General features: G+C 41.0%; 1 protein-coding gene across 1 annotated transcript in view; it reads left to right on the top strand.

The window, feature by feature from the left end:
• The first annotated feature begins 9,352 nt into the window (after nt 1-9,352).
• dpysl2b (dihydropyrimidinase like 2b) overlaps nt 9,353-13,673 on the top strand; it is a 41,597-nt gene continuing 37,276 nt past the window's right edge. The window contains exons 1-2 of the mRNA XM_061734441.1: nt 9,353-9,460; nt 9,730-10,106. Of these exons, the coding sequence (XP_061590425.1) occupies nt 9,840-10,106 (267 nt within the window). The 5' untranslated portion in view covers nt 9,353-9,460; nt 9,730-9,839. The remainder of the gene's footprint in view (nt 9,461-9,729; nt 10,107-13,673) is intronic.

Below are 13,673 nucleotides of genomic sequence, written 5' to 3'. Positions count from 1 at the left end.
CCAGAGATTCTCAACGTGTCGTTGAATTCGTTTGAATGCTGCTGATGGCGTGAAAAGGCTCAGCTCATGTAAGGTAAGACCAGGTTCAAGAGAGGATCCTGGCTTTGATCAATGTGCTTAGAAGAAACTGAATATAACTTTTTTTAAACGGCACCAATATATACATTTGAATGGTTATTAATAAGACTGCACCTCATTTGAAAAGTAAAGAAAAAAAGTGTTAAATACCACTTTGAAAAGATCCCCATCATTCAAAGACTTGGATGTTTTAGTGGCTTGAAAGCAGCGTAGGAGGAGCTTCAGGACAACTCCACAGCTGTTTTCAGTTGCTTGAAGCTGCTCAAAGAGGCTCTTCATGAACAGACCTTTAAAAGTCCCAGAGAGCAGATCCAATCAGCGTTCAGAGGGGAAGTACTGCACTCCAGTGGCCGACACTCAGCACTTCATCCTGCTTAGTTCACATCCTCATCTCAAAAAATGCATACAGTAATAATCAATTTAGGCTTATCATCCACATTTTTATACTTCTTTTTTTTTTACACTGTCTACTTTTAAGGCATTGAAGAGTTTTAGGCTGACCTGCAGGTTCACAGAAATCTCTCCTCTAAATGTGCTGCAAAACCTTGTAACACTTTGCGAGGTGAGCACTTTCTCCCAGAATGTCAAACAATCCAGCTCAACTTTTGTTTTTAAACTTACATGAAAGTGCTCCTGTTGGTCGCAGTTAAACAATATGTGCCAGTGCCTTATAGACATTTGAGTTATCCCAACACTTGTCAGAGTGGGAAATAACTTCAGATGTATCAAGCATTTCAAGCTTTGAATAAAGTCTGCATTAGCACCAGTAAAGGAGATGAGATCTTAAAGTTACATCTGCTACATCTATGGCTCTTACTCGACAGTACTTCCGCCACTCCTGCTCCATCTTCCCTATAAGGATGCTCAGAACACCTGTTCCTGTCCAATCCAGAAGCTGTGAGATCAGCGTGGCTCCTCCCACTGCAGCTAATGGCGTTACCATGGGTTACAGGGTGGTGGCCAGATCTATCTCCATCCCCAACCTGCAGCAGCTGAAGACACTGAAACACAAAAGGAGAAGCAGTTTCCTGTGTTAGATGGTAGAATAAAGTCAATACGGTGCTCTGTTTGGTGTAAATGCTGCTCCCTGTGTGTTTGTATCCTGCAGCTCATTTGTTTCCTAGTCCCACTGAAATCTATTCATTTACTCATTTTTATTCTTTAAAGACATCTGTAAAGTGAAATGAGGTTGACTTGTTCTCAGCAAGACAAACATCCCTCATTGTATCTCATGTAAGTCAATGATTATTGGTGTATACAAAGGGAAATTGATCTTCTTACTGCAAATTATTTATTTGTCCATTAGGAGAAACAGCTGATTGAAAAAAAAAAAACCCAGAAAACCTCAGTTCATATAACAGCACAAAACATCACACTCAACATTTCTTATTACACAACAAGAAAACAGTAATCACATCTATATTTTATGAAACAGAAAACTCAAACACAGTTCTCACATGGAAATGAAAATGAAGCAATCAACATTTCAACACAAACACCACAACATTTGACACAATATACAAGAGCTTTTTAACAAACTACAAAACTCACAAAATATAAATAAAATGCAACTTATACAAACTAATGCTTTTAGAAAATACATCAAAACAAAAAAAAACAACAGAAAAAATAACTAAGAGACATGACATGAGCTTGGACATTTCTGTTAACAGAAAAAAAAAAAATATATATATATTATATATATGTATATATATATATATATATATCACTCACTCATCACTCACTCATCTTCTCCCGCTTTATCCGTTCCCGGGTCGCGGGGGCAGCAGTCTCAACAGAGATGCCCAGACTTCCCTCACCCCAGACACTTCCTCCAGCTCTTCCGGGGGGAGTCCGAGGCGTTCCCAGGCCAGCCGAGAGACATAGTCTCTCCAGCGTGTCCTGGGTCTTCCCCGGGGTCTCCTCCCGGTGGGACATGCCTGGAACACCTCCCTAGGGAGGAGGGACATGCCTGGAACACCTCCCTAGGGAGGCTTCCAGGAGGATCCGGTACAGATGCCCAAGCCACCTCAGCTGACTCCTCTCAATGTGAAGGAGCAGCGGCTCGACTCCGAGCTCCTCCCGAGTGACCGAACTCCTCACCCTATCTCTAAGGGAGCGTCCAGCCACCCTGCTGAGGAAACTCATCTCGGCCGCTTGTATCCGCGATCTTGTCCTTTCGGTCACTACCCAAAGTTCATGACCATAGGTGAGGGTAGGTGCGTAGATTGACCGGTAAATCGAGAGCTTCGCCTTTCGACTCAGCTCCCTCTTCACCACGACGGTCCGGTACATCGACCGCATAACTGCGGACGCTGCACCGATCCACCTGTCAATCTCACGCTCCATTGTTCCCTCACTCGTGAACAAGACCCCGAGATACTTGAACTCCTCCACCTGAGGCAGGACTTCTCCACCCACCCGGAGAAGGCATGCCACCCTTTCCCACTGGAGAACCATGGCCTCGGTTTTGGAGGTGCTGATTCTCATCCCTGCCGCGTCGCACTCGGCCTCAAACTGCCCCAGCACATGCTGGAGGTCCCGGTCTGATGAAGCCAACAGGACAACATCATCTGCAAAAAGCAGAGATGAAATCCTGAGGTTCCCAAACCGGATCCCCTCCGGCCCCTGGCTGCGCCTAGAAATCCTGTCCATAAAAATTATGAACAGGACCGGTGACAAAGGGCAGCCCTGCCGGAGTCCAACATGCACTGGGAACAAGTCTGACCTACTGCCGGCAATGCGAACCGGACTCCTGCTTCGATCATACAGAGACCGGACAGCCCTTAATAGAGGGCCCCGGACTCCATACTCACTGACCCCCACAGAATGGCACGAGGGACACGGTCAAATGCCTTCTCCAGATCCACAAAACACATGTAGACTGGTTGGGCAAATTCCCATGAACCCTCGAGCACCCTGCGGAGGGTGTAGAGCTGGTCCAGTGTTCCACGACCGGGACGAAAACCGCATTGTTCCTCCTGAATCCGAGGTTAGACTATATATATATATATATATATTATATATATTTGTGCTTTCTGAATATTGTTGCATCTTGGAGTTGTCTTGTTTGGTACCTCAGTTTCACTCTATCTTCATATTTTGTAGTGGAGGTATTTGGTCCTGACACAACACCCTGAATAAATATTATTTTGATCTCATGACTGCACGAAATAAAAAGTGTCCCTCAGTTATGGAAAGATTTGAATGTTTCTGCGTCCAGCGATGGAGCAGGCATGAAGAAGACCAGGAAACTGTATCTGTCCAGTCCACTGCTGGAAGAAACCCTGGGAGCAACACTGGAGCATACTAGTTAAGTCGCCACCTTGTATTTTAGCTTAAAGGGGATATGTTATGAAAAATAAGTATTTCCGTGTGTTTGCGCACGTGTTCCAATGTTTGATGTTACAACCTATTCAAAAATTCAGACTGTCACTGTTTGTGTGGCCCTTTAGATCTAAAGAAATGTGTCTTTCAGTGATCCATTCAGATTTGTTGAGTGCGGTGACATCACAGATCTAGGTAAAACTAGAATTAGCCACCCTTCCCTGATAACTCTCTAAAAGGAAACGTTTTAAGGTGAGAAAGCTGTGAGACTGAATTTACATGCTGGCTTGTGATTATGCTGCATTGGATACTGTATATGAATAGAAAGCCTTTTGATGACTTAAAACAGCCCAGCGGCTCAGAGCAGAGCAGTAAAGAGCTGTTGTTTTGTATCTCTGCTGTATTTTAGAAAACTGATTCATTATGGCTTTGTATTATTGTTTCAGATTGAAAAAGAAGAAGAAAGATCAAATCATGTCTCTTTTGTCACGGGATAAATGCAGCCTGTTTCTGCTTATTTGCTTGTGTTCTCATATCCACACACTTCCCTAACAAGTTACTGTAATACGGTCAGGGATTTCACTCTCAGGCTATAAACGTGTAAATTGGGACGAGACTAATAACTTAATGCAATCAAAAGGTCACCCATGTTTTCAGTGGGAGTAGCCGAATAGAAGATCCTCTCATATTTAGCTGATCTGGCCGTTTGTCCTACATCTGTTGTGGATGCCAGCGCCGTGCCCTTCCTGTCCAGAGACCACACACTCCCTCGGCCTCTTCCAACTATGTGTTGGGCATGATGCCAACTTTCCCCTCTAATTATCTAATGTCCTCCCCTGCTTCTGCTCTGAGGATTGTTTTTTGTTTTTTTGGGGGGGGCAACAGTTCAGCTAGAGAGATGAGGGTGCAGGGGTACGCTCGGGGCTTCTGGGCGTGGTCACATCCTCCACCCTTTTACATTTTACATTTCTGACTTTGTTGTCCCTTCCTGCAGGTATGACAACACACTCACTCACACACACACACACACACACACGCATGCCCGAGCAACAGCCCCCGCGTATAGTCCTCTGGGAGAGGGAACGATAGTGGCAAAGTCTTTTGCTATCCACCTCGTTGTTATGGTAACTGGACCGGAATGGGCTCAGTGGTGAAATGTTTTCCACGGCCTCTTGTGTGCAGCAGAGCTTTTGTCTGTTGTAATGCAAGTCAGGCTTCGACCATTAGTGGGTCTTTACTGGCTGTACTCATTGATTACCATGTAAGCCTATTCATTTCTACCTCACTGGAACACATATCTAAAATCTTGTTGATTTAAAAGTTTAAAAACATTAAAATATTATAATTTGACACCTGATTATTGACATTGACCCAGTTCCAACAAATATGGGACACTTGAAAACAAAAAAGGAATGCAAGGGTTTGCAAATATCAAACATCCATATTTTACAAAAAACGGAAAACCTATCAAATGTTGACAATGAAAAAGAAATGACCATTTGCTGAATAATATAAGGTGTATTTGAATTTTATGACAGCAACACATCTCAAAATTTGGGATGTGCTGGAGAAGTAGGAGGTGCTCGAAAGAAATGGGAACATTTTGCAATGGTAAGGTTAATTGTCAACAGCCCAGTGGCATGATTGGATATTTCAAACAAGTTTCCTGAAGAAGCTGGCTCTCCCAGAAGTAAAGATAGGCAGAAATGTACAAATATGCAGAAGAAAAAACATTCATAAACTATAAAACAAATTCCAAATATTTTGAATACCAGTATATAATAATACAATAAAAAAAAGAGAAAATATTTGGAGAAATGTCTGTGCATAAGGGACAAGGCCAAAAATGAAACCTAGATACCTGTCATCTTTGGGCCCTCAGGCAGCACTGCAGTAAAAACAGGCTCAATTCTGTAGTGGAAATCATTGCGTGAGCTCAGGAGCATTTCTGGAAATCTCCATATAAGAACACAATGTGCTGTGCTATCCACAAATTCAGGTTAAAGCTCTATCAAGCAATGAAAACGCCAAATGTGAACACGCTCCAGAAATGCCTCCATCTTCCTTAGGCTGACTTTCATTCAAAATGGTTCAAAAGCCGGCATTTCTGATGGTATGAGTGCATGAGTGGAATGGGCAGCTTGTACATGTTGAGACTGATGGTTGAGATAATCTCTAATCAACCGTCGATAATACCTACAATGATGACACAGAAAAATGCAGCAGTGTGTTGCTCTACATTTTGAACATTTTATTGAAAGTGCAGTGTGTTACAGAGATAATAATGTAATAGTCTGATTTTAATTAACTGCATTTTATTTAAATATGATTGGAATGAATGGACTTGTTTTGACTCAGTGCCCTGAGAGGATTTTTGATTTGAACTGATGCTATACAAATAAAACAAAAATAAATTAGACTAACGTGCAAACCGGGACATCTCTTGTCTGAACAACTGAGAGTGAGCGCGCCGGATGAATTATGAGTGAAGACAGTGTGAAGATGTGCACAGCCTGAAAACGCTTGCATAAGCAAAAGTATGCAGTGTGGGGCTTTGCAGGAGTTAATAATCAATACCAGGTTAAGACAAGGAACAACACGACTCTGAGGGAATTTTTAGAGATCTGAACATTTTCACATTTACAGTGGTAGTGCTTTTAGTCAAGTAATAAAACTATTTTTCTGTATAGCATAATGGACAAAGTGATGTCTGTGTGCCAACACCATGGACTTGGGTTGTAACTAAAGAATCAAAGTCAAGAAAAAATTCAAACTCACCAGCACCACCTCGTATCCCATAATGCAACTTTTGTCATCATTTCATGTAGAAGTCTTTGCTATATGTTCATGTGTTTTATCAAACACATCCCCCATGCAAGACAGAGCGAATGTTTTCTAGTTTCAGACTGCAATGGTACCTCAAATTAAGTGTTTAAACCAACTAAAGGCTAAATTACATTTTCCAAGTGGACTTTGTCAATGATTCACCACTTTACACATCTCTGTGAACTTCATGAATGCTGAGGCATGTCATGATCTGTGGAGAGCTGAAGGCTGATACCAGCTCAGCGTACTCTCTGCGTACTGGATAGAACTGTAGATAAGAAGCTGAAGGAAGTCAAAACCCATCTCAAATGTAAAGCGTTCTACACTAATGACTTTGTCATGGGTTTTATAAACAACTGTAATTTTCTTTTTCAATATACAGTACTTTCATATTTACATGTTGGGCCTTCAACACATTCCAGAAGATTTTAACTTGGTCACACAAATATGTTGGAAAATCACAGAATTTAAAAAGAAATAAATAATCCTCAAAGAAAGATTGGAAAGGTTTTGTATATTACTCCTTCTACAATGGACAAGATCAATACATTATTCCAGGAATCTGGAGAAATTTCAGGGCAAGGGTACAAGCTAGAGCTTCTGATCATTCAGAAGCCACTGCATGGAGAACGGTCATCAATATAAAAGATGATATAACTATATGACGAGTACTGACAAGAATTAGCAGGAGAGACCACGTCTCTCCAGTGTTAGCGTCGCTCCATTGGTTACCTGTAAAATTCAGAATCCAATTTAAAATTTTATTACTTGCGTATAAAGCCCAAAACGGCTTAGCTCCGCATTATTTGCAAGACCTGATAGTACCTTATGTTCCTGGCAGAGCTCTCCGTTCTCAGAGTGCAGGTTTACTCGTAGTTCCTAGAGTATCCAAATGTAGATTTGGAGGGCGGGCGTTCTGCTATCAGGCACCACTACTATGGAACCAACTTCCAATCTGGGTTAAGGAGGCTGACATCACCTCCACCTTTAAAACTAAACTTAAAACATTTCTGTTTAGTAAAGCCTATAGTTAGTGTTTAGTAATCTTCTAGCTGGTGTTGGTAAATCTCTAGGTAGTGTAAACTCTAGTGTGCCAGAGTCGTTCCTGTAGTTTCTTGTGCTGGCCCCCCCTTCTCCTCCCTTTTCTCTCTTTTGTACATGTTGCAGCATCCTTTGCCGGACACCGGAACCTGCAGCGTGGGAGTGAGAGGGGCAGGGTAACTGCCCCTTTTGGGCGGGGGAGAGGTTTGTCCGTCAAGACTCCTCTCCCTGGCCCTGCCCCTTCTCAAACCTTTCCCCGACCCTGCACCCCAACCTGGGACTTGATGATTGGGCCGGAGCTTCTGGAGCTGCGTGCTGGCCTGCGGTCCCCACCCCCGGTCGTCCCGCTGCTGCTTCCACCTGCCTGCGGTCCCCACCCCTGGTCATCCCGTTGCTGCTTCCACCTGCCTGCTGTGCTGCTGCCGTCCCTGACCCACCAGTCTGGCCCTCGGCAGGAGGGTCCCCCCTTATGAGCCTGATCCTGCTCAAGGTTTCTTCCCTCCTAAAGGGGAGTTTTTCCTTGCCACTGTTTGGCTTAAGGTTTTTCTCCCACTAGGGGAGTTTTTACCTGCCATTGTTTATGTAATAACTGCTCGGGGGTCATGTTCTGGGTATGGGTCTCTGGAAAGCGTCTAGAGACAACTTTTGTTGTATTAGACGCTACATAAATAAAATTGAAATTGAAATTGAAATTGAAAATGACGGAGGGATTTGTCTTTGAAACCTTTGCCTTAGAGCTACATTCACAAGTGCCACAAAACTTTCCCAGGCAACAGTTATGCCCCATATTAACCTTGTCTGGACATAACAGATACAGTGTCTTGCAAAAGTATTCACCTCCCTTCACTTTTTACGTATTTTGTTTCATTATATTCTATTTCATTATAGCCTTTAGTTAAAAATTTTTTTTAATCTGAATTTAATCTGAAACCAGCACAGCAAACTACAAGAACTGTGGACAACAATGATGGCTATGATGAGATAGTTGTAATTAATAAATGAAAATGGAAGAGACGAAGAGAAGAGAAGGAGGGTTGATGAGCTGAGGAGTAGAAGGGTTCAGATGCAATGACTTCCTACTGTTGCAGAGCTTTATTCATTATTGCAGAAAGGATAGGGTAACTGAAACACGTCATGGATTGGTACCCTCCATGTCTTTTAAGTACTGTAAGAAGGAATGACAACAGAGTGGAACTAAAACATTTGGTGATGCTGCTTTTAGCCACTATGCTCCAAAACTGTGGAACAGCCTGCCGGAGGATCTGAGAGGAGCTGGAAATGTGGACATTTTTAAACGTAGACTAAAAACTCATCTCTTTGGTCTGGCTTTTATGTAGCATCACATTTTATAGTTTTATTCTGTTTAACATTTTTTAAAGGTATCTGTTTTATTTATTTATCTATCTCTTATAATGTTTTTATTATTTTTTATTGTTGTGGACTGATTATTTTTTAGCCTTAATCCTTGAACTTTTATCTTTTTTTTTTTTTCATTTTAATTAACTATATTGTATGTCAGGGTGCATTGGTCTCCCAGTTTTTATTTTTTGGTCTCCCAGTTTTTATTTATTTGTTTTTTTATGCTTATTTTTCAGTCAAAATGTCAAAGCACCTTGTATTTCATGTACCTGGATGAAAGGTGCTATATAAATAACATTTGATTGATTGATTGAACAAAGTGATAAGAACTGTATTGTCAAAAGTATTTCATTTGAATGTGCGTAGGTCTGAAATGGAAAACATACCAAAGAAATAATCTAATAAGCGTTTTCCCTGCATTTTAGATATTTTTTTGAGGTTGCAAGAGCTTAATTGAACTTTAGAATATTAGCAATCAATCCCCTGCTCCCTTCTCATTTATGTTAATCCTGAAATGTTATTACTAATGGAGTGCTGAGTAAAATGAGCTAAAAGCAGCTGTCAGTAAAAGTTGACGGACAGCGCCTTCATGGTTGCACTGGGTGTGACTGTGAGGAACTCGCCGTGGTGCTGATCTTCACCTCCAACATCCGCCTGAGACGTTTGCAGAGAGTATGCCACACATTCCCCAGCTTTAAAGAGACCCTGCCAGACAGTAGCGGGGGTGGATTAGTGCTGTGGTGGACAGGTCGAGAAGGGACTCATCATTACACTCGGATCTACATTCTACTCCAGCAACAGTCTCTGGACGGGTTCCCGCAGGCTACAGGTAATCCATCATCAGGAAATATCCTCCTCCCACAGCTCATTGGATCGCTGTTTTGACAAAGCCAAGCTGTAAGTCTCCCCCTCATATGCTGACTTGTAAGTCGCGCATGGATATTGGGGTTTGTTTAGACACATGAGTAAGCAATTCAAGATTGTTGCATCGGGAGATTTTTTCCACATATCTCCCTCCTAATATCAGCCACGTAGACGTATGGTGCATTTCTCTCTGTAGTGTGGGGGCATCATCAGCTGTTCTGTCTTTTGTCACAGTGCGACCACCTGCGCTTGAAAACCCGGCAAAGGCGGTGGCTGCTGCCCAGAGAGGAGACGCACCGAGACAAGTTGAAGAAAAGCTGCGACACAGACAGACAGCAGCAGGCATGTCAGCCGCCGGGGAAGTGCCAGGCTTCTTTCAGAGCATGGGCTCGGACAGCCCGTCCAGGCCCAGGCAGAAATTCTGTGGCATGTTCTGCCCGGTGGAAGGCTCCTCGGACAGCAAGACGCTGGACTTTGACGCGCTGTCGGTGTGCAGGGGCAAGAGCGGCGGCCGCGTCATCGACCGGCAGACCGACATCTCCCAGCCCAAGAAGCTGGAGATCCGGCACAGCACGGGGAAGGAAGCCCTGCAGAACCTGGATGACAAACGGGTAATTTTATATTATATATATATATATATATATATATATATATATATATATATATATATATATATATATATATATATATATATATATATATATATATATATATATATACCTATATCTATATATTAGACAGTTCTATGTGTTTCAATCGTCCTCTCTTTTGCACCTAAACAAATATGCATGTTACAACCACTTGATTAATGTTAGATGAAGCTTACGCCGCCTGAGTAATTCAGACATGCCGCCACGACTACATTTCCCAGAAAGCATTGCGACGTAACGGAGTGAACGGCGGGCCCCATCGTGCAGATCAGCCAGAGGGAGTGGCTCTCCCAAAGCTTTATAATGTTTATTTTTCATTTTTGTGTCTGACAGTGAAGTGAACACCTGCAGGTGTGAAGATGAAGCATAGGTGCAAAGCTGATTATGTGTCCTCGTCTATGTTACATTGTCAATGAGCTGCACAGGCTGGAAAACACAATATTAGATTGTGTTTTCCATTTCTTGTGAGACATGGTCGCACCACTGCAGAATTAATGTCCTTGATGTTTTCTGTGTTCTTTTGGGCTCTTTGACAGCAGATCTAAGGGCGTGGAGCCGGTGCACCAGAGATGGCAGCTGCCTCTGGTGTGCATGACTTGCAGTAAAATTGGTCCACTTTTCTTTTGCCATTGCACATCCTTATTCAGGTTTAGTGTTGGCGGTAGACCATGGCACCAATAGAACATATCAGTACATCCTTTACTTAATTTTCAAGCACTCAGAGTCATGTTAAAAGCTTTTGGTGGTGTTGAACCTTAGTATCATGTTACATATTGATTGGTAACATTAGCAACACGACCCACTCTTTACTACCTCACCCCTTACATTTAGTCAAGTCATATGTGTATATCAAATTCACTCCTACTACCTGATTCATGAATAAACATGTGGAATTAACTGATCTGATCCTGCATATCGTACAAGAAAGATATGGAATGGCTTTGATGAGATGTTTAAAAGGAGGTTGATATCTCAGGTACTTGTTTGAGAAAATAAAACATGACACGACTGCAGTATCGGAAAATACTTCAGAAGATCCCTCTAGTTCTGTGTGTAAATATGGGATCCAGCTATTTGCAATTAAAATGACACTACTTTGGGAAAACTCACAATTCAGACAAAGTTAGTAAAAATCTTTACACATTATTAAAAAAACAATACCATGATAAGCATTTATGTGAAAAATAAAGCACACTCTTCTTCAGTCACAAGGTTTTCTGTATCAGGACATAATTAAAGAAAGAAATCATATGGTCTGAGGTCTTAAAATGAGATCAATAGGTTAAATTGCATAAAACTAAAAACTATATCCGAGTATGTCTGCTCCTAGGTTAGCATGTTAAATGTTTATGCTCAAGACAGGACGACTGAGAGAGTATGGCATTTATGGAACGGTTGCCAGAGGAAAATCACTTCTCCGTAAAAAGAACATGGAGATGTTTGGCCTTCACCGTATAAACACTTCATATAATATTTCAAACACAGTGCTGGCCCCTCCACCACTGGAGGACCTGGGCTTGTTTTGCAGCCACAGGACCCGAGCACCTTGTGGTTATTCATTTAACAATAGAATCCTCTGTATGTTAAAGTAAATCTGCATCAGAAAGTTGAAATAAAAAAGAATCAGGGTGTTTCCATCTCCCAAAGTCATGAGCCAGAGTGAAAAGCTGTGGTGGAGAGAGGTGTACATAAACAAAAGGCTGCAAATGGGTATAAAAAAGATTCCTCCTCAGTGATGTGAGAAAGTAATAACCTACTCCAGATAATAAAAATGTTATGTTATTGCTGCTAACAGTGGATCTGCAACCTTTTTCAACACATAGCATTTGTTTTTTGGATAAGTTTCTGTTTTATGAATAATGACAAAGTATAAAATGTTTTGTGTTGTTGCTTAGCTGAGCTTGTATTTGCATAATTTGAAGTTGTGTATAACCATTTTTTTTTATATGTGTAAAACCTTTGAATTAAGAGGGCGTACTTTTCTTTCTGACATGTCTGCCGGTTAGCTGCATTATGCTGAACTGGGCTGGGCCACTCCTCCCTTATCCAGTACAATAAGATAGACCTTGATTGTATTTTTTATTCAGGTATGGGTTGTTCTGCCTCTGTTTTTTTAATATGGACGTTTGATTTCAGATTCACTCAGACAAGTTGGTGTAGAAAAGCAACAGTAAGAGTAATAACATATCATTTTAACAAATTAAGAGTCAAGCTGAGAAATACAACGTCCCTCTCTGAGGAGAAAACACACTTGTTTCTATTCACTTTTTTCACTGCTCCACTTGTTTCACTGCTACCACTTTTTAATATTTCACAGATCAGTGAAACAAGAGATAAGCAAACAAAAACTTCAAATAGGAATAAAAACAATATCTGCAAAGTATTGGGGTATTTCTTTGGTACATCCTGGAGTAAAATCCTCTCTGCTTTCTTTCAGTTTATCTTCATCCATGTTTCATTTGCTGTTTATTCAGATTTTGTTCATCTCCTAACAGAAAAACATGAATCTTGATATGCACTTAAGAGCCTTGCTTTCTCTGACCCTTTAGCCGGCAGTTTCTTGCCTCACGTTGGAGCTGTCATGCTACTTGACATGATACTTTAATCCATCAGGACTGAATGAATGAATGAATGAATTGTCTTTATTTCAGTCATTGTACAAGTTATTTTACAAAACAAAATGAAAAAAGTAAAATAAACATTGCTTTTGCCAAAAAGGTGTAGACTGAAGCCGTAGCTTATACCCTTTTTCTCTTGTGATCAGCTTAAATCTGAAACATTAGCATTAATCCGTGGAAACAAACAATGCATAAAGAAGACAAAAAATAAATAAGACAAAATATAAAATTGACGTTTCACATTCTAGAATGTTTTTGATAATATACTTTATAGTTATAGTGTTTAATATTTATTTAAAATATTTTCTTTAAACATTTTCTTAAACTTGTAGATAGAACTGCACATTTTTAGGTCGTTGTCACAACTATTCCATATTTCTCTTGCCTTAATTGATGTACATCTCTTTAATATTAGTTCTTACTGTCGTCATCCCAAACATGAGTTTCCCCCTCAGGTCAGAGCGGGTTTCTTTTATTTGGAACAAATCCTGAATGCAGTTTGTGAGCAGTTTCTGCTGGGCTTTAAAGGCAAATAAAACAGTTTTCTGCTCTACTATATCATGGAATTTTAGAGTATTAAATTAAATAAAGAGATTATTTGTTGGTTCATAATAGTCAGGACCCCTCAGTCAGTGAAACATGTTTTAGGCCAGACTGTGGAAGAGATCTTCCCTGCTTTGATACCAGTGGCGTCAATTCAGTCAAAGCTAAGGTATGGCAAGGTTACGAGTCACAAAATTTAACTAGAGTATCAATCAACACGTCCAGCAAATACTCATCACAGAAGTCTGCTATGGAGCTTATCTGTGTGGTCAAGAAAATTGGAACTTTTTCAAATGCAGTCTCGCTCACTGCAAAAACTCAAAATCTTACTAGGAATATTTGTCTTATTTCTAGTAAAAATGTCTCA

Source organism: Cololabis saira, chromosome 11, assembly GCF_033807715.1.
Source record: "Cololabis saira isolate AMF1-May2022 chromosome 11, fColSai1.1, whole genome shotgun sequence".
In the NCBI taxonomy this organism is placed as follows: Eukaryota; Metazoa; Chordata; class Actinopteri; order Beloniformes; family Belonidae; genus Cololabis; species Cololabis saira.
This window is presented reverse-complemented; position numbering and strand designations above follow the sequence as displayed.